Source organism: Sebastes umbrosus, chromosome 8, assembly GCF_015220745.1.
Source record: "Sebastes umbrosus isolate fSebUmb1 chromosome 8, fSebUmb1.pri, whole genome shotgun sequence".
NCBI lineage: Eukaryota > Metazoa > Chordata > Actinopteri > Perciformes > Sebastidae > Sebastes > Sebastes umbrosus.
In genome coordinates this window covers 8,964,392-8,987,729 of record NC_051276.1, presented here as the reverse complement: position 1 = coordinate 8,987,729, position 23,338 = coordinate 8,964,392, and the positions used below count along the sequence as shown (strand labels likewise).

The 23,338-nt window shown below is 42.9% G+C and overlaps 1 protein-coding gene across 2 annotated transcripts in view; it reads right to left on the bottom strand.

The window, feature by feature from the left end:
- Nucleotides 1-94: 94 nt before the first annotated feature.
- The window catches only part of apba1a (amyloid beta (A4) precursor protein-binding, family A, member 1a), a 38,476-nt gene continuing 15,232 nt past the window's right edge, over nt 95-23,338 (bottom strand). Inside the window, exons 2-13 of one of the 2 annotated variants that reach the window (XM_037777124.1) lie at nt 20,340-22,038; nt 15,515-15,616; nt 15,364-15,403; nt 14,115-14,260; nt 7,759-7,791; nt 6,067-6,153; nt 5,020-5,205; nt 4,637-4,816; nt 3,687-3,899; nt 3,200-3,319; nt 2,464-2,604; nt 95-1,167 (exon numbers count right to left, since the gene is read on the bottom strand). In XM_037777124.1, coding sequence (XP_037633052.1) covers nt 1,096-1,167; nt 2,464-2,604; nt 3,200-3,319; nt 3,687-3,899; nt 4,637-4,816; nt 5,020-5,205; nt 6,067-6,153; nt 7,759-7,791; nt 14,115-14,260; nt 15,364-15,403; nt 15,515-15,616; nt 20,340-21,932 — 2,913 coding nt within the window. In that variant the 5' untranslated portion in view covers nt 21,933-22,038 and the 3' untranslated portion in view covers nt 95-1,095. The remainder of the gene's footprint in view (nt 1,168-2,463; nt 2,605-3,199; nt 3,320-3,686; nt 3,900-4,636; nt 4,817-5,019; nt 5,206-6,066; nt 6,154-7,758; nt 7,792-14,114; nt 14,261-15,363; nt 15,404-15,514; nt 15,617-20,339; nt 22,039-23,338) is intronic. The other variant, XM_037777125.1, reaches the window with a different exon arrangement.

Here is a 23,338-nt window from a genome sequence, read left to right as displayed (position 1 = left end):
CTGCGTCTTGTGCAAACACCTTGACATAGGTATAGGTCATCAGGGTGTAAGTGACTGGAGCTACTGCTGGTGCTATGTACAGAGGATATAAAATAAATGAAACCAAATGCAATGGAAACACAACAACTGCTGTTAACAATTGACTACAGTTGAGTTTGGAAAGCTTTCCTGTTGGAAATTATGAAGTGCAAAAAGGAGCTAATGCGTCAACTCCCTTACAACGTGTGGAATGTGACGAGGAGGGGGTTGTGTGCTCACACACTCATTTGTCAGCAAGATTCACATATACTCCCTCTGTGGAGAGCTTCTGTGTTGTGCAAAGAACACCAATGTACAGTAATTGGGAGTGGATTACAGTAGCAGGGAGGGAGAGCTGAGAGCAAAGGCAAAGCTTGGTCCCATGAAATGTAGCTACAACATGATCACTGAGAAAAAAATAATGATTTGGTGGAGGAAATATAACAAGACACAGTGAAATAGCAGCATGGCAGAAAGTACAGTCAGGGTGTGAAGGTCAGGTTTCGGATGTGCAGATTGCCTTCAAAGTCCACAATCATGGTTCAGTTCCTGCACATTAAACGTAAGGTTTCTAGTGTGTGAGAGCTTCTCATTTTCCTTATTTAACAATGACCAAAATTTGTCACCAAACTGTCCTAGTCGCCTAAACCGAAACATTAAAGATACACTTAGGAATTGTTATAGTGCTCCCATGTTTTAAAAAGTGTGAAATGTGTTGAGTTTTCAAAACATCAATAGTGAACCAGGAAGAACATTTTTAGGATTCTGGGGCACTATACTGGGTCGCTGAAAATGCATCAGGTGTTAAACACCCCTTTTTACCAATTGTACATTTAGCTAAAGTAAGAAAACAAATCTTTTAGTGACAACATGATGGATAATTTGGGGGTTTCTCTATATTGTTGTCACTTGAAGACGAGGCTGAGCAACAGAACAATCCTACTAACCATCAGCGGTGAATAGAAGGGGACAGGATGAGCACTGGGTCTGGGCAGAAGGTGGGTCGGCTTGGGGGGGGTGACGGTCAGTCGATCTGCAGGAAGTTTAAAGGGTGCGTGAGGTCAGGGCTTTGTCTTGTTAAATGTAAACAGGCTGCTCCTGGGCGGTCAGCAGGCGGTACATGGCTGCAGGCATCGTCTTCATGTGGATCTGAGACAGTCACACACACACACACACACACACACACACACAGAACAAAGCATTCAATTCATGGAATTATTAATAGGAAATGCCTTTGAAGATCATGAGTGCCAAAGGCTGGTAGTCACTGCCAACCCAGACATCCCCGTTGGACACCGGTAACTGTCGCTGTTGTTGTAACAGCACAGTTGCTTGGCAACATCAGCTCTTCTCTGTGCTCTTTGGCAGACAAAGTTCAACAACACATAGACATGACTAATGTGGAAACATCCAAATGAACATGTAGCCACCTGCAAATGACAGAAGTTATCATAAACTGACTCCTAGAGGCCGCAATGCTCCTTACACCCCACAATGTGCGGCAGTAGCTCAGTCCGTAGGGACTTGGCTTGGGAACTGGAGGGTCGTCCAGCACAGACCAAGTATGGATTGTGGACTGGTAGCTGGAGAGGTGCCAGTTCACCTCCCGGGCACTGCTAGGGATGCCTTTGGGCAAGGCACTGAACCAAACCTCTCCATGGGCGTTATTTAGCATTGCTCCTAATACTAGGATGGGTTAAATGCGGAGAGTACATTTCACTGTGTGCCGTTCCACTGCATGCTTCTGCTCGGCTCGCCGCGACTCACTTTTGGTACCACGTACTTTTGTTTTGTACCGATTTTGATCTTTTTGACCGATTTCGTTTTTTTTAATTTTTTTTAATCTGAGTAAAGTGAATAAAAATATTGCGGTTGCTATTGACGGTAGCTTGGCCATTTAAAAATGGTTGGTTTGTGCAGGTTGTCTTGTGTTGCGCTAGTGATGATTCTCTCTGCCCAATCAGTGGTCTGCAGTATTTTAACTCCACCTTATAGTATCAGCTCAGCGCACTTGGAACCTCGACCGAGGTTTGGTTTTTGGAAACCAAAAAAAGAACGCTTCTAAGCGTTGAGAGTGGAGTGGAGTCGAGCTGTGCAGTACTATGCAGTGGAAACAAGGCATAAAAGTGTTGGACAGGACAGACAGCACACTGATAATTGAAGTTGTAATGTTGCTGGAGGAAAGCACATTAATGTACTAGGAAAGTTTCATAGCTGTTATTTGGTAATGGTCATTAGATTTTAAAGGATAAGGTGTTATTTTACATTTTTCTTATTGTCACCAAATCCATGAAAGGGCCAATGACCGAAAGACTAATGCCATAGATTTACAAAGATGTTTGGATGCAAACAATTGTCCTTGCATGCAGTGACTTCAATAAGTCTATGGAAGAATGCAGATCACATTTGTTTGTTATGTCTATGTCCAGTGTGACAGTGTCTTACCTCTCCCACAGCGTTGGACAGGATGTGGACAATCTTTTCATGGGGCGTGGCCACCACGCTCTGGCTGTTGATCTCGATGATGCGGTGACCCACTCTGACCCCGCCACGTTCAGCGATGCCACCACGCATAAGGCTACAGATCTGTTGAGGGGGACAGATCGATTCTTTTTTAGATGACAAATCAAAGCAAGGAAGAGGAGAAGGGGAAAGAAGGGAAAGGACCTAAAGATTAAATAATTGGGGAAAAAAATAAAGAAAAAGGATAAAATTCTGCCCTGACCCAGCTGTTCTGACCCGTCTCAGATACACTCCTGCGCCTCTGCCCTTAGAGCCCAACCAGAGATGCCCTCCGAGAGCATTGTAGTTACGTTATGTTATGTTATCTATTATTTATTTTCATATTTCTCTTTCCATCTTTCTTTGGTTATTACTGTCCCCCCTATTTTTCTTCTGCTATCTCTCACTTCTATATATTTCACACCAAAAACCCATTTTGCTTCCATGCTTTCTTCACTTGCTTCCTACAATAAGAATATCTAATATATATATATATATATATTATATATATATTCTTTTTTTTTTTCCGGTTAGTTAGAGTCTAGTTCTCCGGCTTGTCTTGTGCTTGGTCATATGGTTGTTATCATGTTGCTAATTTGTATTACACCATAAAAAAAAACAAAAAAAACTGCAAGAATCATTAAACATAAAAACAGTGCAGAATCACAGCGCTACCCACAATGCCATTTTGGACGCTGAAGCCCAGCTGGTAGCGGAGGTCTGGCCGTCTGATGAGTACAGTGGTCACTGGGGGACATCTGACAATGTTTAGCTTGATCCCAGACTGGCTCTTCAGACCCTACATAAAGGAAAGCACATCAGTGAAATGTCAAAAGGTTCACATCGCTAAACGGACAGATGATAAGACACCAGCGGTGGTTTTCACTTGCTTCACATCTGCAAACACAGCTCCTTTTATGTAAGTCTGTAACCGATCCCTCTCTTCCTCAGAATCTTTTTTCATTTCCATTTACAAGTTGCCCTTTATAGCAAAAATTCTGGAGACATTATTTGCCAAGCAACACCATGAGGTCTTGGAAAATAATATTATTTATGAAAAAAATTAAATCTGGCTCCCAACCAGGTAGAGCTAACTGTATTGACCTCGGGGTCTGTGCAGTCGTACCTGTGGACCACCATGATTAAAAATAATACCGTACGCATACCTTGATGATGCTCTGGCAGGTGGACAGTGGCAGTCCCACCAGACTGGTCCCATTAATGGACATGATCTGGTCTCCTATGTTCAGTCTGCCAGATCTCTCGGCCGGCCCAGCATGCATCATGTTGGCAATGATGACAGTGGGCAGGATGGAGCCCCACCCGCTCTCCACGATGACCACGCCCAGAATCTCCCCTTTAGCTTTCTCTATGAACACCTGAGGTCACAGCAGGACACAAACAACACAAAACCATTTTAAAAGCCAGCGTGAAATCAAATATGACTTTTCATGTTGTTTACTGGACAGATTTCTTGTAGACAAACACTACCGGGTGTGTGCACATTCACGGGGCTATACTAGACCTATAGAAATATTTCCTTAGAGTGTGGGTCGATCACCCTGTTGTTGATCAGTTCATATTTATTGATCTGTGGAGCATAACAGCTCGCTATGACCACCTGCTGCTTCGCTGGCGCTGTGTGACCAGAATGCTTTTACCCATCAGGCCTGGATCCATAATCTCCTTCTGTTTTTAGCAAACTCATGTGATCTCCTCGGAATGCTAAACATTTTCAATCCATCTTTTTTGCGGTTGGTGCAGTTTACTAAACTCCTCGTCGTCGTCTCTGCTTTAGAGCTCGGCTTTGCTACACATGTTTCTGACCCCTGGTTGCGCGAGCATCTCTGTGATGACGTTCCACAGAAACCCGTCTGTACACTTTTTCACATCATAACGCAAAAACATGGAATTGTGTAGTTTTAGTGGTTATTTCATTGTGTTACAGTACGCATTCATGTAAATGTGATTGACAGTTCTGAGCAGTATGAATCAGTGGTAAAGAAAATGATCATTGACTTTTTTATTTTGAGCAATATATGACCTTTATTGAAAGAACAAATTACTGTTGCGGCATCAGTACAAAAATGTTTGAATGATACACAGCCCTACTTACGTCTTTGCAGTTCTCAGACTTGGAAAAGTGGATGAGGTCATCATTGTACATGTCCTGAGTGTTGAGCAGGTCACTGTACTCCTTCTGGCTCAGGTCCTCGGGGTTAATGCCATTGGCCCGTAAGAATTCTTGGTACGCCACACTGAAGGCCTGCCCGATGGACTGGGCAATCAACTGGGCCTAGAGGACAGGATGGGAGAAGTGGGAGAAGACAATTTCTGAAATTGTAATCATTATTTATATTATCTTATGGTCAATGCAAGTTCTTTTTAACGGACTGTAGTCCAAATTCCAAGCTGATTAAATGGGCAAAAAGTAAACAAAAAATGCATGTTGTCCCTTTTGACGAGCAAGACGTCATATAACGTTGTTGTTGGACTTACATCCTCGGACTCAAACACGTGGCATATCATCTTGTACTGGCGCTTGGTGTCTTGACCCGGGTCTGAGGCCTCCACATTCTCCTGAGAGTCGGATCGAGGCATCCTGCGCCGGGCCATCAGAACCACGATGTTGCCGATGTCGGCAATGTAGGAGATGGTCCGCAAAGGGTGGTCCATCATTGTCTCCTGGAAGTCAGAACCATAACATTCCTTATAATCATCTAAATGTGGGGTTAGTAACCAAACTATGTAAAGTAACCACACCACAGCTCATACAAATGTACTATATAAGTCCATATTGAAAGTTCTATTGTTCCCCTGAATACATGTTGACTGAGCACTCCGAAGTCTTTCCCCCGTACAGTTACTAAGCTGTTTACAGAGTAGCAATCCATTCACACAGTTTTCCACATCATATGACCCAACAAATAAGAAACAAACTGAGAAACCCTGTATCTAACTTTATTACTGGTCTTAACAACAACAAGCTCAGGATCAACTCAGAGATCTGAATGTGCATCCATGTGTGTGCATCAGAGTGTTTTCTGCATCGGTTCTGTAGGAAAATAACCCTACTTCTGCTCAGCTTCAGCATTGCTCACCGAGTTAAACTTAAGACTTTTTAAGACCTTTTAAATACCACATAGAATGCAATTTAATACCTGTTTCACAGTCTACCATTATTTACCACGTGTATGAATTCATTGACATTTAGAACAGCATTTTTGTCACTTCTTTCCAGCTTTATATAACAAGAATTCCTAATATATATATATATATATATATATACACTTCAGAATACATTAAAGATAAAAAGGAAAAAGTAGGTTATCTTTCAGTATCAAATGAGGACAGGTTGGATGTGTGTAAATGTCAGTGGAAGTGCACCAACTCTCATGTGTTGCGGGAGTTAAGGTGGAAATGTTCTATTTGTTTCTTTATCGCACCGAAGCAGAAAGCACATTTTCGGCATTTTAGGCATGGCAAATTCATGAGTTCTCAGTGAGGTGACAAGAAAAGGCACTAGAGTTGTGTCAGAGCGAGTACCTGGGAGTCAGCGTTGAGCACTTTGATTCTCTGGGTGGAGATGAAGAGATCCACTTCTGTCATGGGCTGAGGCTCACCCTCAGGGGCCTACACACACACACACACACACACACACATACACATATACACACATCATTCACAAAGCAAAATTAGACACACATTCATAAAACATACACACAGACACAAAAAGGCCCACATGTTCATGAGCAGATGTTCCTGAATGAACAGAGTTAGAGCTCAGTAGCGTCTCATGTCAACCAGAGCACAGTGAAAGAAACAGCTAGGAAATGTATTGAACTTTCTGATCCATGAACCCCAAAGTGAGTCTTTGACTAAACTAGTCTGGACTCAAGCTTTGCAGGGCTAACTTTAACAGCTCCTTACAGATACCACCTTTATTTGTCCTTTTTTTTGCCGCATTTACTGAACTGTCAATGGTGAATTCATAATAAATGCATAATGCTGCTGACCATTTTCCAAAGAATGTCATATCTTAGATTTTTAAATGTTTGTTACTGTACACTATATAATATATGATGTGAGCATGCCTGTCATAAAAATTTAACTTAAAGGTCCCATATCATGCTAATTTTCAGGTTCATACATGTATTTTGTTTCTACTAGAACATGTTTACATGCTGTAATGTTAAAAAAAAACTTTATTTTTCTCATACAGTCTGCCTGAATATACCTGTATTTGCCCTCGGCCCGAAACGCTCCGTTTTAGTGCATTTCAACAGAATTGCAACGGAATTGTGTTGCTAGGCAACAGTTTGGGTCCATGTGTACTTCCTGTCAGCTGATGTTATTTACATACACTGCAACAGGAAATAAACTGGGACACATTTAGGATGTTTATGTTTAAAATTGTGCAATGATCTATATATTGTATATTTGTGACATCACAAATGGATAGAAATCCTAACAGCTTATTTCAAACGCACAATTTCTGAATACGGGCTGTGTGTATTTCTCCATATATTGAGTGTTTTGATAATTTAACAGTATTTACAGTATATAGCACTTAGACCTGCTTTATATCATAAAAAACATGAAATCTCACTTTTTACAATATGGGGACCTTTAAAGCACTGCGGTGCCTAATTACAGCCATGCTTATTTTGACATCACAGACTTCTGTCTGTAGAAGACGCACTGAGATGATTCGACATAGCATGTTGTCATCTGACTCTGGGTATAGGTTAGCAAACAAGAGGATGTATGTTATTATGCACAGTCATACATAGTATCACTACAAATACAGAATCATCAGCAGCAGAGAGAGAAAGCACACTGAATAGGCCTGCAACCAAGTAGCCAGTAAGATTACAGCCGTTTCCTGCATCCAGCAAACTGTATTCCTTCCACGACAAGCAGTGAACCAGTTTGACAAAAACTACAAACTATGATGGGTAACAAAATGTCTGATATGAAATGAAAAAAAAAAAATGGTGAATGGACCGAGACCGTAACAATGAATGAATATCACCTCCAACAATACAAAGCTGGATTCAGGAAAATGCCAACAATTCATCAGAATGACAGTAGACACTGAAGAGGACACAAAGGATAGGACAGTGGCATACACAGACAGACACAGAAAGAGACAAAGAGCCAAGCAGAGGAAGAAGAGAGAGACTGTGCTCTGCAGTGTGGCGGACGAGAAACGGATAGATAGGTTAGGTACTGCACCTTCTTCCTGTTCTGGGCTAATTTCTGGGCCGTCTGCCAGGCATGGAATAAAGCAGACAGGAGAGTAATGGGTTAGAGCAGTGTGCACAGGAGACACCGACTGGATCACAGAGAGGAAGGCAGGGACGGGGTGTTCACTGTATGTCAGATGGGACATTCTGTGGTGCCGTTGTACTGTAAAGTGTTTGATATTTTGTTCACATCGAGTGTTGTATGGTTGTTATGTATTTGTATGTGATGAACATCATAACTGGCTACACCAACCCAGCAGAGTATGTCTATTTATTTGCAGATAAAGGACTATGGCTCTGTGTTCACACCAGCCTTGTTAGTCCGGCTGGTCTGAACCCTGCAGCGTTTTACCCCCTTTGGTGCGGTTCGCTTGGGTTTGGTGTAAACGCCGGACTTGAACTCTGGTACGGGGCAAATAACCGCTCTCTGGTCCACCTCGAAGGGGTGGTCTCAGACCGCTGTCAAGTTAACTCTGGCGCGGTTCATTTCTGGTGTGAACACCATTGGAACCAATCACAGGAAGCATGCCATTTGTGTGTCATTTCATTGGTTTAAAAAAAACGTTTTCTTTTCCTGTTTTGGTGACTGGTGAACTAGCAGCCTATTTGCACGTTTGCCCCCACTGAATTTGATGAATTTACTGTTTATCACACCACAAATGAGACAATAATTAACTAGGTAGCGCATCCTGCGATCCCTCCGCCTCCCTCCTCCCTGCTGCAAGGAGACTAGTTCGCTGGTAGGAGAGCGGTTGGCAACTCCGTAGTCTCCTAGCGGTAAAGTAATGAATGAAGGATGGACTATTTAGACCCAGCGCTGCTGCTGCTGCTGTTGGTGCTGCTGCTGGCCGCCAGCCCGCTGTTTGGCTCATTTTCTGTATGTTAACCAGTATAGCATGAAAGCATGGTGGAATTAGCAAACTAGCCAGCTGCTAAATGAGCAAAATTTAACAACTTTGCTTCATCCACACACTCTTGTCACAGCGTAGGAAAGCACATCACACGCAGCGAGGCAACTGTTGAGGCATAGGAGGAGCCAACTGTATGACCAATAATCCAATGACATTTCCACCACATGACTTTCTGGACCATTCGAGTTTTGCCTTTGTGGCGGAAACCACACCAGTTGGAAAATTGAAACAATGCATCATCCTCGCATTAGTTTGATTCAGCAACCGGAACCTTTAGGTGTAAACCCGCCCCTGAGAGTTATTGATGAAGCTTCCTGCACTGACTTTCAGCAAGAGAAAGTGTGATGTAACTGTTTTGGAACACAAAGTAGACATTTTGATGATGTGTTGTAGTTTTCTGACAGTTATGGTTTGAAATATTGTGCCGGTGGTAAAATTCAAAACGCAGAACATTTTTAGGTGTAGGCTTTATGTGTAAGAGCAAACGATACAGGCCACTGAGTTATCCAACTTTTAAGTTACAATGCTAAATCAAGAAATACCTTAAAAGTCATAACTAAATTTATCTATAAGAAATGTGCAGTGGGCTGTCGGTAAACACCGGCAAGCCACTTATATACAATATAAATTAATAGTTTGACTCACGACGCATGAAATATCCACAGCAATGATGCTGCAAACCCTCTGTGGTGCACCTCTCCATCTTCTTCTCCACTGTCCACCTTTCAGCTATTGTACACTCCTTATTAACCTTTGTGCCCAACATTTGGTATTCATGTAATGTCAGCCACTCTTGGGAAACCACAAACTAGTATTGTCTCGATAATGGAATTTCTAACTTCAATACAATACCTTGAAAAATATCGATATCTGATAACATTTTCGGGACCACAGGGAAAAATTGACACAACATAACATTTTTAGATTGTTATTAAAAGATGAATAGTGGTGTGTGTGTTCAACTTGCTGTCAGAGAGGAGAGCAGAAAGCGCAGCTGGTACTCGTGTATCAATACCTACTGTATTCATTTTGAATTTTACCGCTATTCTAATAGTACAAACCAAAATGTCTAATTTGCAGCTGTTAGGGTTCTTAAACAGCTACATCATAATCTGTCCAAAAGAGATAGGCTGATTATCTACAGGAACCAGAAGAGTTCATCTGTCCTGACCACCACCATCTGGCTTTATAATACCTTCTACCAACACAGCCCATCCTCAGCCAAATGCGGACTGCTGTCGGTGTTCATTCGCAGTTCACACTACAACTGCATGCAGTCATGGCGCAGTAGAAGCCTCAGAATATGTCACCATTGAAGGGAATAATAAAGACTAGTGTATTTGCATTAGCCTTCCAATACCAGCAGGTGTCTCTGTTGTTGTTTTAGCTCCAGAACAGACTGAGAAGCCGACTCTCAGCACGTTCTGTTCAGCTCGTCTGTTCTCTTTAGTGTGAAAAGCTTCAGACTCGTGGGACTGGCTGTACAAAGACAGACTCTAACGACGGCTAACGTCTGTCAAACGATCAGGCTTCACAATGTTTATCAGTGGCACAGAGCTGTCTAGTTGCTGGTTTTATTAGAGAGGGCTCATTCACTATGTGTTCTGGGTGCATTAATGCTCTTTTTGAAGTAAAAGCATGACCAGCTGAGCACACACTTCAAGCTGCTCAGCTCTGTTTTTACACAAGCAGAAAACCTGTGCCTTTGACAAGAATGTCAAGGTCGTTTTACTTGGAAACTTTAGTGATCGGTGTTAAAACATCATTTGAAAGAAAACACTAATTTAGTTTGGTAGATTAGGACAATGTGTAGGACAATTGGCGTGTCAGAGCTGATGTCACACAGGGTGGACACTGATGCAAACATACCTGAAACTCAGGAAAGCAACAGTGGAGATGTTGAGTGATACCACACTGAGAGGATCCCGCAAGGTTGAACTCTTTAATTGGCTGTTTTGGACTGTGTAACTACTTGGAAATTTGTTGTAGGCCTTGTGTTTACTGCAAAACTATATAGGTTGCCAAGTTATCTAAGCTATAAATGCAAAGATATAATGCCAAAATTAATAAATACCTACAATATATTCATATTTACCAATAATCCATTTGCAGAGTAGATTGTCAGTAAGTAAAAGTGTATTTTGTAATAAAGTCAAGGATTTCCAAAACCATACACAGTCCATAACGTCCATTTAATTCATTTATTGATGTCCAAAAAAAACTTCTTGTACCAACACCGCTCACATCCTTAACGGCATGAGTGCTTTGACAATAGACATATACAGTATACATAGACGCCACATTGACTCCTGGATCGTAGGTCAATGTGGGCGCCATATTGGACCTGGCAAGACTGGCCCGTAATCACATACAAGTGAACGGGGGAGCTGCTTTTTTTCTGGATAAAAAGCACTATAACGTCTACATTTCTCAACTGATTCCTAACTGAAAATAACATTCACATTATGACATGTCATTTAATCTTCACTTGTTGTGTCAGCCTATGTTTTACTTTAGCCATCTTCGGTTTACCGTGCCACTAAAACTGTGAGTTTTGATAGTTTGTTTATTGGATTAAATCCAAAGTGGCAGTGTCCCCTCTCAGTTGCTCTTCCTGAGGTTTCTTCCATTTTTCCCCATTAAAGGTTTTCTTGGGGAGATTTTCCTGATCTGAATCGAGGGTCTGAGGACAGAGGGTGTCCTATAGCTGTACAGATTGTAAAGCCCCTTGAGGCAAATTTGGAATTTGTGATGTTGGGTAAATAAACTAAATTGACTTGACTTGACTTGACTTGAGATGTTGCATCATGTTGGTGATACAGAGTCCTGTCCTGAGGCTATACGGATAAATCAAACCTACTCTTTCAGGCCAAGGAAACAGAATGCACTGATGAGGGTGACACAGGTACACCGTCACGTTAACCTGCAACAAACCAGGCTCTCAAGTTGCAGGCATGTTAGGTGCAGGTTTCACATTTCCTGCAGAGGCCTAACATATCTCTACATAACAGTAGTCAACAAGAGCATCACAGCTGTTCAAAAGGTATTAGAACAGGCTTCAGAGATTTGAAGAAGAAAATCCCAAACCAAAGAGTGGTCCTCACTTCTGGAAGTGGTGTTTTACAGATATCTGGTGATCAGTCATCTCAGAAAACCGCAGAAGGAAACACTGCTGCCATGACCTCTCTCTCCTGGGCATGGGGTGTTTCATTAATAAAAGGTTTGCTGTTTTTACCTCTAGTAGTTGTCTGGGGATGGTTTTCTATGAGTGGGTGCACACACACAAGGACGCACATGCACACGTGTGCATGCGGGTGGTGCGATATACAGTACATTCCTGCCAATGGAGTCACACTATTCCACTGATCTACAGGTGGAAGTAACTCTCCAAGATATGCAGAAATGGACTAACAAAAGGCAGCGAAGAGGAATATTGTTAGCTAGTAAACATGGATGTAAACAAAGTGGATTTAAAATGTTCGGACAGGAGGAACCTGGTCATGCGACAGGACGGGAGTGAAGGAAGTGAAACAGGTCACAGGGAAACACACGATTATTACAACCAACAAGAGGAGAAGGGGCTAGCTGCAGAGCTCCAGGCTCGGGCCCACCTCCTCCGTCGGACCCGAAGGAATTGACGTCTGAAATTGCGTACGCCAGAGACGATCATCGGGATACGATAGCATGCGTTCATTAGTTTGAATAAGCTACACGACCTCCCCAAATAACAATAGGCTACACCCTAAATATTTATATATACAGTATATATATAATAAACCAATACATAGTGCAATATAATACAGTGGCATGTAAACGTCATTTGGAGGAGCAATAAACACATGATTTTCCACCTTAAGACACGTGATAACACACATGATTTTCCATGACGTTGTCCTGGCAATGGAGATGGGTCCCAGCGCCGGAGGTGCCCGAGCCTGGAGCTCTACAACGGGATGTGGTTGAAACACATCCATTATCTGTCCATCCATTAACAGGATATATATAGACATATAACTATAGACATGCAGTCACACTGAAGATACACATTACAAACATTTTTTTACACTAGCCAATTGAAAGTCACTCATCATAGGACTTTGTCAGCTAATCTTTATTTATATATATCATATAAAAGATGTGTTTATAACATCTTAACTTAAGTGTAAGAGTATTGATCATTTTCACTAAAGCTTTTCCATTTCAAGTTCAATTTGTTTTTTCATGACATACACATGTACTTGTTGACATTAAGGCAATACCACTGTATATTTCACAGATCCCTTGTTTCTTAAAGGTGCTAAATATGGGATTGGGAGCATTACTTTTGCCTCTCAACGGCACTCAACATGGCGACAGCCAGCGGCTCGCAGCTAAAAGTGCTAACAGTGCAAAAAAACAGCGAAAGTGCAGACAGAGATAACAGTGTTTACCTGAGGGGGAACCGGAGGATGGGTGCTAAAGTACGCTACCGAGATGACGCAGACGGTCGGGACAACGTTACAGCTGTAACCGCCGTATTAGAGCAAGTGCAGAGCAGCGGCCGTGAGCTAGCCAGTGGGGCACGCTCACATGCACGAACATGCACTAAAAGCATGCGCGGCCGGCCCGGCTATGTCAACAAAGCAAGGAGAAGCTCAGATAACGACACACACACAGAGGGAGAGGGACTTCATTCTCTGCTCAGACATTACTCCTCTATATCTTGCTATATTAATGCTCTGGATATTGAATTTAGCACCTTTAATAGTTGCTAAGAGGACTATGTAATTGTATTTAATATGTAAATGTAATTATTAATTAGTATACTTTCTATTAATTCCAATTACTCCAATTTTTTTTTACCAAAATAACCATCCTTAAATCAGAGCACCACATGCAAAAATATTTAAAATCTGTCTCTCTATGTAGTGTAAATTACAGACAAGCAAAACTGTCTTTAAATTAGTATGGGTTTAAATGGATCTCTGTCAGCTAAAGAGAAGACGTCTCACTCTGCTGGGAGTTATTGGAGCTACAGAAGCACTCAGTCCTCTCTGATTGTCCAGTGGTGTTACAGAGTGGAGCTTCTTCCCTCAAAAACCATCTCTGATCAGCACAAACTCACGTTTCTGCTCGTGGCCTTCAGGATGACCCTGACGAAGGCTACAAACAGAAATGCGCTGGTCCAACAATAAAGTTGTTTTGTACACTACAAGTGTTGCTTGAGATCGACCTCTCCTGTTATCAAGTTATTATCAAGTATAAGATAAGTAGTAAAATATAATCTGATAATCTGAAAGCGGAAAAACATTAAATGTATGATAATTACAGAATTAGCTCAATTAAGATGTGGCTTTGGATGTTTAGATGTACTACTGTACATACTATAGGTTGTATAGTCATATAACTGCATACATTACATGAGTGTGTCTGGGTGTATACTGTGTGTTTTCACCTTGATGCGGCTGACGGCCTCCTGTGCCTGCATCATGCGGATGTTCTTGGAGGGTGTCTTATCCGACAGCAGCTGGGTGGAGCCCAGGTAGTTGGCTGCAAAAATGATGCCATCGATCAGGTCCTCTGGGTCACATGGGCCTGGGACTGGAGGCAGGAGAGGGGTTCAGTCTCACTATATAACACAATGTTTCCCCTCCCACTTTGAGATCAATATAGTAAGAAGAACAACAACAACAAGAAACCAATGTTTAAACTCTGTTGTTGGTATTCATTACACGCACACCTATAGACATGCATGAATGGAGAGATTTCAGAGTGAGGGGCCTGCCTCATAGCCGGCGCTCCAAGGGTTAGGGTAAGTAAGCTGCACTAATCAATATTTTTATATTAACAATCGATTATAGTTAGGAGAATAAACTGAATTTAAAGTCCCCCTTTTTAGACACATTTTAAAAGATGTAGAAAATACTCTGCTATGATTAACATTTTGTTACGACGTGGTTTTACAACATAGTTTTCACACATAAAAAGTAAAAAGAAACTCTACTCTTTCTCCCACATTGATAAATTCTGGATCTGGCCTCGCCCCACCCACCACTGCTGCTGCTGCTGCTCATGGTAGGTTGACCGGTAGGAAGAGCAGCGTGCATCAAGATGGCGGCGTGGAGCGTTTCAATAGCGTCAGGTGTTCTCTTAATCAGAGCAGGACACAGTGAGTGTGTGTGTGTGTGTGTGTGTGTGTGTGTGTGTTTTTTGTGCACGTCTATGAGAGAAACCACTGATGTAATGTGACTAGTTAACTAGAATCTCTCCATCTTTCCTCATCCTCTCTCCCCTCCTCCGTCTCCATTGGCTACCGAAGGCCTTGACATTTAGGAGATGCTGACGCTGCATTTACAACAGGGCTTAGATCAGCAGTGCAGTTCAATAAGATGTGTGTTACCAGGGAATCAGCTTCAACATACTAAACACTGACCGTATAGGCCAGGCAGAGGTTATAAGGACAACACACCCATCCCCCCATCACCTCTTCATGATTTATTCTGTTTTCCAGCATGCCAATATCGTTGTGCATGTGAGACCTTAAAATTCTGTGTGTCAAATCAGTGGGATAAACTACAATAACTAACTTCCCATTTTTTTCAGAATACCGTCATGCACTCATCCCTATCACCTCATCAAGTAGCTCCCCTCGAAACTCCGCATCACAGTTTGAAAACCTCTGCACCGGAGGATGAAGCACTCACCTTCTACATATGTGGGGAAGGATGCAAGGCTTCTCCTGGACTATTAATAAAAAAGAGAGGAGAATGATTCTTTCAAACATTACTCATCAACTTCATGTGCAAAAGTGAAAATTGGACAATATCTAATGAATAAGTAAAATGTTGAACACACCTCTTTACTGGAAGGAGAAGATTCAAAGCTGTCATCCTGCAGCAGATGACTGCTGCTGGATGACTCTGCTCCTGGAGGAGAGGGCGAGCCAGAACCAGGGGACTGCAGGGAGAAAATGAGGAGGGGAGACAAAAAGCAGAACACAAGAGAAAGTTAAATGAAAAGGTCTCAAATTTAGGTTCAACACTGTATCCAGTTCTCTTTATACATTCATGGCTATAGCTCAGCCGTAGCCATGTTGAGAGCTGTACGGAGACAATAGAAATGCTCCCAATCTGGCATTTAGCACCTTTAAGGTGTGTTGATTGATTCACGATGTCAACTCAAAAAAAAAATTCCACCTTAAAAGTTGACAGTAGCTGTCAGTAGCCTTTGAGCGGTACAGTGAATTAAATTATTATTTCTCAGTCCATAACTAGCTAACGGCTTCATTTGCTTGGCATAAGTAAGTAAATGTAATCATTCAAAACAACAACGCATTTGGACAGATCACCCAAGACACATGTTAATGCCAGGTGTGAACAGGGCCTTTGAGTGGAAGAGGGAAGCAAGATCAGAACACTTCTATCATTGCAGACGCCCCACACAGCCAACATCAACAGCACTACTTACACAAACCATCTCATCTTGTTGAGTCTGACTGTGTAAGACAGCAAAAACGCAAACGCGCAGGCTGTGATGAGGTGAGCTGACGCCGACACATCGACCGAACAAATCGCAGCTTAGAGGCAAAACATCACAACTTATCACCTCTGTGTGGGACAGAGGGCAGCACATTGTCATAACACAGAAACATAGACCAGACGGAAACATGTTGCAGGCTTCAGCTCGAATAAACTCCAGGTTGTATGTCTGTTACAGTTGGCAGGGACAGTACTTACATGTTCTCACTTCCCTCTAGTGGTCTCCATGCAAATAGCTCTGGTTTTATTGGAAATAATTTTATTTGTGGTGCTCCAACTCGGAAAAAGAACATTTAAAAATTCAACCGTTGCATGTCTTACCAGAAACAATGTCGTCATGCAGTCGATATTTCCACAGCTGGACACATAAAATGCTCAATAGGAACTTTCTCTCTGAAATGACCTGTGATTGGCCAAAGTCTCCCGTCACAGGCTAGATTTTTTGGTAACACTTCATTTTACAGCTCTGCAAATTTCATGGTAAATAGGTAATAATTATCAAGTACCATATTTGAAATTTCTTTGGAATTACTGCCAAATTACCCCAATATTCACCTCAACATTTATCAAAAATTACTTTATTATAAACATTATTTAATAATTAAATTCCGCTATTGCCCAATAGCTGGTAATTTATTTAATACATTTCCAGGAAAAGAATACAAAGTTAATTGATATGTTTTATTTCCATGTCTACTGATAAATAGATAATAATTAGCAAATAACTTATTTGAAATGTCTTAAAAAAACTCCCTGAATCATGACATTAGCTACCAGGTTACATTTGTGTAGACAATAAGCCACACAATGGTGAGATTTGTGCCTGATCAGAAGTGTCTTCTATTAGTTTTGGTTTTCCAAATCCGATGTGGAGCAGCGCACAGCTGCTTCTCAAGCCTAAGGGCCCTAATTTAACCATTATATGCTATTTTAGCATATAATTATTAAGTCATGTTTATAATAAAGTTAAAAGAAATTCCAAATAGGTTACTTGCTATTACCATGTAATTTGCGGACCTGTAAAATGAAGTGTTGCCAATTTTCTAAAGCCTGAAAACAGAGCCATGAAGACGTGTAGAAGTCTAGTTTTCTCTCAGAACACTTGAATTACAATATGCTGAAAGGTTATTATAGAATGCCCAAATGATGCCAAAACCTTTCTGCCTACTGCCACTTTACGTGTTTGTGGTATAGAGACCACAAGAGCAACACGTTTCACTCAGCACTTTATCAGGCTCATGAAAATGTGCAGTGGGTCAAAGTCTATGTATTGATAACAACTTAAACTAATTTAGGAGTATAAAGTATGCAGGTTGTTACATTTAGTACATAAGTTTAGTAACAAAAGTAAGTTAAAATAAGTCAACGTCTCCTGGGTGAAAGTCTGTGTTTGTTTGACCCAATCCTCCATCCTGACCTCCGCCCTAAGTGGATTTTCTGGCTCTTCACACTACGTCAGTTGCTCTGACCGTCTAATACTGACACGGATGGGTTTACAGTGGGGTTAGTTGAAAGCTCAGTGCATCTCACACAGACGCTAAAGGGTGCATCGTTGCGTCGGTATCAGACGCCGAGGGCCACTGAGCAAGCGTCAGGTGAAAGTACGGTAAGCATAATATTATGGTCATGATAATATAATGGTCATGATCTGTGAAACAAACACCACCACTCTCGGCTTCTCTATGAATCCACAAAAGGGCTTTGAAATGAGAAGCTTGGTCTTATGAACCAGAACCTGCCACGTAATCCCAACACTCATGAGACAAATTTATTCCATCACTTCTACAAAAATATAAACCATCGCTTCAACACGCCGATGGAAAAAAATCATCATAAGGTTCAAACCTCATCTCCGTCATGTGGGTCAGTCTGCTGCTTCTGCTTGGCTTGTTCCTCCTCAAGCTTTTCTACTTGATATATCCAATAGTTTTCCATGGCTTTCAGTAAATGCACAAACCCAGCTGAAGCTCAACAAGTGCCCTCAGATGAAGTATAGTGTTGAGAGTGGTAGTGTGGGGTTAAAATGCAACACCAGTGTCTACAGACTGGGAGTCAGCTGCTCAGGTGACACTCAGGTATCAGGATTCATCATGGAATCAACAGGCTGGGTCGGTCTGTCTGCCTGGATTTGCTCTGTCGACAGTGTGACGTCGCGTCATCTCTATTCATCAAATTAATTTACATTGTATGTTGAGGACGCATTAATCTATAGATGAAGTTAAAAGCAGAAGTGTTAGGCTGCAGATATACGCTCTGATCACAGCGATGTAAACAGGAAAACAGCGCGTGTCATTCTGCTATTGGATCCTCACTGAATTATTTAACTGGTCTTGCCCTTTACCTTTCTCTCTCTCACCCTTACTGAATAAATCATTTCTATTCAGGCCCGAGAACAATGTTCGGATGAATCACCATGACCGATAAGAAAGCCGAATAATGTGAGGGGTTTAGCATACTATCCAAAGACGGGGCAATTCTCTATAGGATGTCGAGGTTTCTGAGGGGAGCATCTCAATTCTGGAGTTCTCTTCATCACTCACTGCACTCAGATACTGGAGACAGATATCCTGGCTCTCAAAGTTAAAGAATTACACACACCAACATCTCTAAAGCTCACTGACTAACATGTTGAATCGTGGTTGCTGAGTCCGAAAACACAAAGAGAAATGTAAAAACGACAAGTTGTGGTTTTAGGAGAAGTTATGTTCTGCAACTATCTTACCCATAATTCCAGTTTGTATGCTAAGCTAGGCTAACCACGTCCACACACCAGTGTGTGTGTGTGTGTGTGTGTGTGTGTGTGTGTGCGCATGAGTGCTTTCTGTTGGAATGACTTCATCGGTTAATATTTTAAACAACCTCACACGAACCTTCTGTTCTTTCTCTGTGGGGTTTACAAAAGGTGTAGGAGTAGGACACACACATTCATACATAATTAATTCAACTTCACAACATTTTTTTTTAATTCTCCGCTTTGGAAAACACCAGATTTAAAGCTGCAGTGGGTAGAAATGGAGCAAATATGATTAAAAAAAGTTATTTTTATAAAACGGTCCCTATATCCTGACAGTAGTGCATGAGACAGGTAACCTGAAAAACACATCATGTTCCTCTTGTGTCCTCTGGTGCTCCTAACGGCATCTGCAAGATTTCACAGACCAGAGGAAAACAACCAGATTCAGATCACATTCTGATTAAACGGTCAAACTAGGCAGCGCTGATCATATATGAATCAATATTCTATTACTGTAATGCCTATTTCTCTCCTCAACTGTTTTCAGAAACATCTTGTAGTCAATCATTTCATTTGGGCCGAATGAAGTGATTGGACAGGTTACCTGCCTGTCTACCTACCTGACAGCTGTGAGTACTAACAATAACCATGTTCATTGTTTACATTCATATTGATAAGTTTATGCGCGTAATGATAATTTTGGGGGAGTGACTTTGGAGGGAGGCCTGAAGGGACGGGCTGTCAGTTTTACTGACTTGGCGACTTTCTGGATAAATTTGGGGACTTTTGAAGCTAGTGCTATTAGCTGCTTTCATTAGAAAAGAGTTGGCTGGGTTTTTAGGTTGGATAATTTTTTTAAATCTAGCATACTGTTTTTTTTTCCCAATGTTACCTGTACCCAAGTTCTAAAGCCTTAAAAGGCGGAGTTTATTCGAGCTGTAGCCTGCAACATGTTTCTGTCTGGTTTATGTTTCTGTGTTATGACAATGTGCTGCCCTCTGTCCCACACAGAGGTGACGTGTTGTGATGTTTTGCCTCTAAGCTGCGATTTGTTCGATCGATGTGTCGGTGTCAGCTCACCTCATCACAGCTTGTGTGTTTGTGTTTTTTTCTGTCTGATACATTCAGACTCTGAGCAAGATGAGATGGATTGTGTAACTAGTGCTGTTGATGATAGTTGAGGAAGTGTTCTGGTCTTTAGTTCTGGTACATTGGTCTTTCTGCCCTCTTTTGGCTTTGAATAGAAAATAGACTCTAAGGTGTCTTACCACTGTGATGCCGCTAAAATGTAGATGACTTGATCCTTTAACATAAGCGAAGTAAACCAACACATTCAAACAACATTTGACAGAACAGACATGTTACCAAATACAACTTGATCAATAATAGGTAGAGCTGCTGTACTTACATCGCCCCCCAGTGATGGCTGCAGGTCACACTCGGCAGTGGGGCTCAGGTCCTGCCTCATTACCCAAATGGGTTCCTTGGGCTCATCAGGTGTGTATGGAGATCTGACCGTTCTGGTCTTCACCTCTTCTATGGCCTCCTTAATGTCCTTGATGGCCAGGGATATGGCGTCCCTCTTCTCCTGACTGTTCCTCACGGCTACAAGCTCCTCTGAAGGACTCCCCGCCTGCTTCCTGGCTGGCTTCCCTGGGTTGGCAACTTTGTGGTTTTTGTCAGAGTCGGTTTGGGACTCGGTTTCGGCTTTTTCTTCTCCCTGCTGTAGCTCGCTTTCTTCATCTATGGTGTCTTCCATGGCACGATGAAGACTCTGAGAGCTTAGGCTTTCTTTGACCTCCGCCACGATACTGTCGATGTCCTCATCCTGGTCGCAGCTGTCGGCGCGGGGGTACGGGGCAAACTCGGCCTCCTTCTCCGGGCTGTCTGACTCGCCGTCCGAGCGTTCGTCGTAGTGGCGCAGACGGGAGCCCACCGCTTCCTGCTGATGGTAGTCTCCACCTCCCGCCGGGCCCTCCAACAGCTGAAAGCCGGCCCGCCTCTGTCGGAGTGACTCGTTGTCCTCGGTGTCCTCGGTTCCGTCGGCAGCAGATGAAACTGAAGCGGGAGCATCGCAGATTTCCTCGTAAACATGCTCGGAGAGTGAGTAAATGTCATATGGCTCAGAGTAGGCCTCGTCCGCAAGAACGCCGTCTAAACTCTCCAAGCTCTGACCGGCGGAGACGTCGGCCCTTCCTCCGGAGTGGTTGAGGGGCTCGGCGTAGACGTAGTTGGAGTAGCCGGCATTCAGCATCTCCTCTGCTTCGTCCTGTCTCTGGGGGTTTTGGATATCAGGCAGGGGTTCACGTGGCAGTGGCGGGGGCTGAGGAGGATAGTCAGGATGTGGATGGAGATGTTGCTGTTCGGCCTCGGCACTCTCAGTGTACCCCTCCGCCTCCGGGCGTAGCTGGACTCCGTAGTTCCCCGCCTCGTCCTCCGCCTCCGGCTGCCCCTCAGGCTCCAGAGACATCATCACCAGACCGTCGTCCCCCTCGGCCCGGTCGGTATGGGTGTGGAAGCCGCTCTCGGTGCTCGCTGAGCGGGCGAGCACCGAATCGTCCCTCTCTCGTTCATCTTCCTGGGCCATCTCTGCGTGGTGCTGCTTTTCCTGTTGTTGTGCTAAGTGTTGGGCTCTCTCCGCCTCTCTCTGCTGCCTCTGTCTGTGCCTCTGCTGCTGGGCTCTGATCCGAGCCTCGCTGTCCCCCTGTCGGCGATAACGCGCCACAGCGGGTCGGGGAATGGGCTGGGACTGCTGGGGCTGCGGAGACTGAGCTCCGTGTTGCAGCTCCATGTCTGGCTCCTCCTGTGGCCTGCGCTGCTGCTGCGGCACCCTCGCTCTGCTGCCAGCACTTCCTCCAGCAGGGGCTTCGAAGCGTCTGTAGCGCTTTTCCTGGTTGCTGTGGTTACGGGACCGGCCGTTGTGGTTGTTGTGGCGATGGCGAGGAGGGGCATCGGTCTCCTCCATAACCTCCTGGCCGAGCTCCGTCTCCTGGGGGTTCATGGCTGTCTGGTTCTGGTTGGTTGAACTATGTCAGTGAGAAAAGTTTAAGGAGTCCGACATCAGCAGGCGCCTCTATGAGGTCAGGGCAAAGGCTGTTGGGAAGAGCCTGAAAGGGGTAGACAGAAAGGGACAAATATGAGTGAAATGTATTGTTAAGTTTCTGGTCACATCAGAATCTGACACAGAAATTGGTGCTTTCTTGCAAAAAAGGTGGTGCTGGAAGTTTGGTGACATTGTGAATACGACAGGACTGATCGGCAAAATATTAAAGCAGCATAGATTGTAAACTTCTACTGGCCAATTAGTGTGAAATTCCACCAAAACATGATACTGTAGCTCTCATAAGAAACTAAAATGACTTGGAATTAGTGGAGTTAGAGGCAACAAAGTTTTAAGGAGAACTAAAAATCATACAAGGAAAAAGAAAAGACAGCAACATGGCAACAAAACCAGCGTGGACGGGATGGAACCTGGTAGCGAGGAGGTGGACTTTACCACCGCTAATTTCCAGAGATACGACATCATAGACAAAATACTCAAAGCAGCCTGGGCAAAGAACATCCCTTGTGAGGGAAAAGTGGTCAGGTTTGCACACAACTTCTGTGCTGAAGAGGGAACAACAAAGACATGAAGGAAATGATGAAGAAGAAACAGATTTGTTTCCAGACAACATATCCTGCCAAGATGAGGATTCACACATGACTGACACAAACTGGGAACAGAGAACCCAGGCACACACCGGAGCAAAACAGACGGGGATTACACCCAACAAGTCCGAGAGATTTCTACCGACAGCAAGTATAAATACTATATTAGCAGAAATCACAAGATGTAAGTTGATCTATATTCACACGCTGTTTATTTTTCAGTGTTATTAAGAGTGCAAAATAAATCCCCTGCATAAAAAACACAAATAGAAATATCAACTGTTACTCGTGACCAAAGGGATCTTTTATCTACCTGTGTTTTGTATTTTGTCCATGTTTAAAATGTAAAAAGCAACATATGGAAAATCTACAAAAACTAAAGATGTATACATCCTGGGGCAACAGAGAAGACAGAGGTAGTGAAACACATTATTGTAGTCTGAGGTAGTGACTAACATTATTTAAAGGTCCCATATCGTGCTCATTTTCAGGTTCATACTTGTGTTTTGTGTTTCTACTAGAACATGTTTACATGCTGTAATGTTAAAAAAAAACTTTATTATCCTCATACTGTCGGCCTGAATATGCCTGTATTTGCCCTCTGTCTGAAACGCTCCGTTTTAGCGCATTTCGACGGAACTGCGACGAAATTGCAACAGAATTGTGTTGCTAGGCAACAGCTTGGGTCCATGTGTACTTCCTGTCAGTTGATGACATTCACATACACTGCAACCAGGAATAAACTGGGACATATTTAGA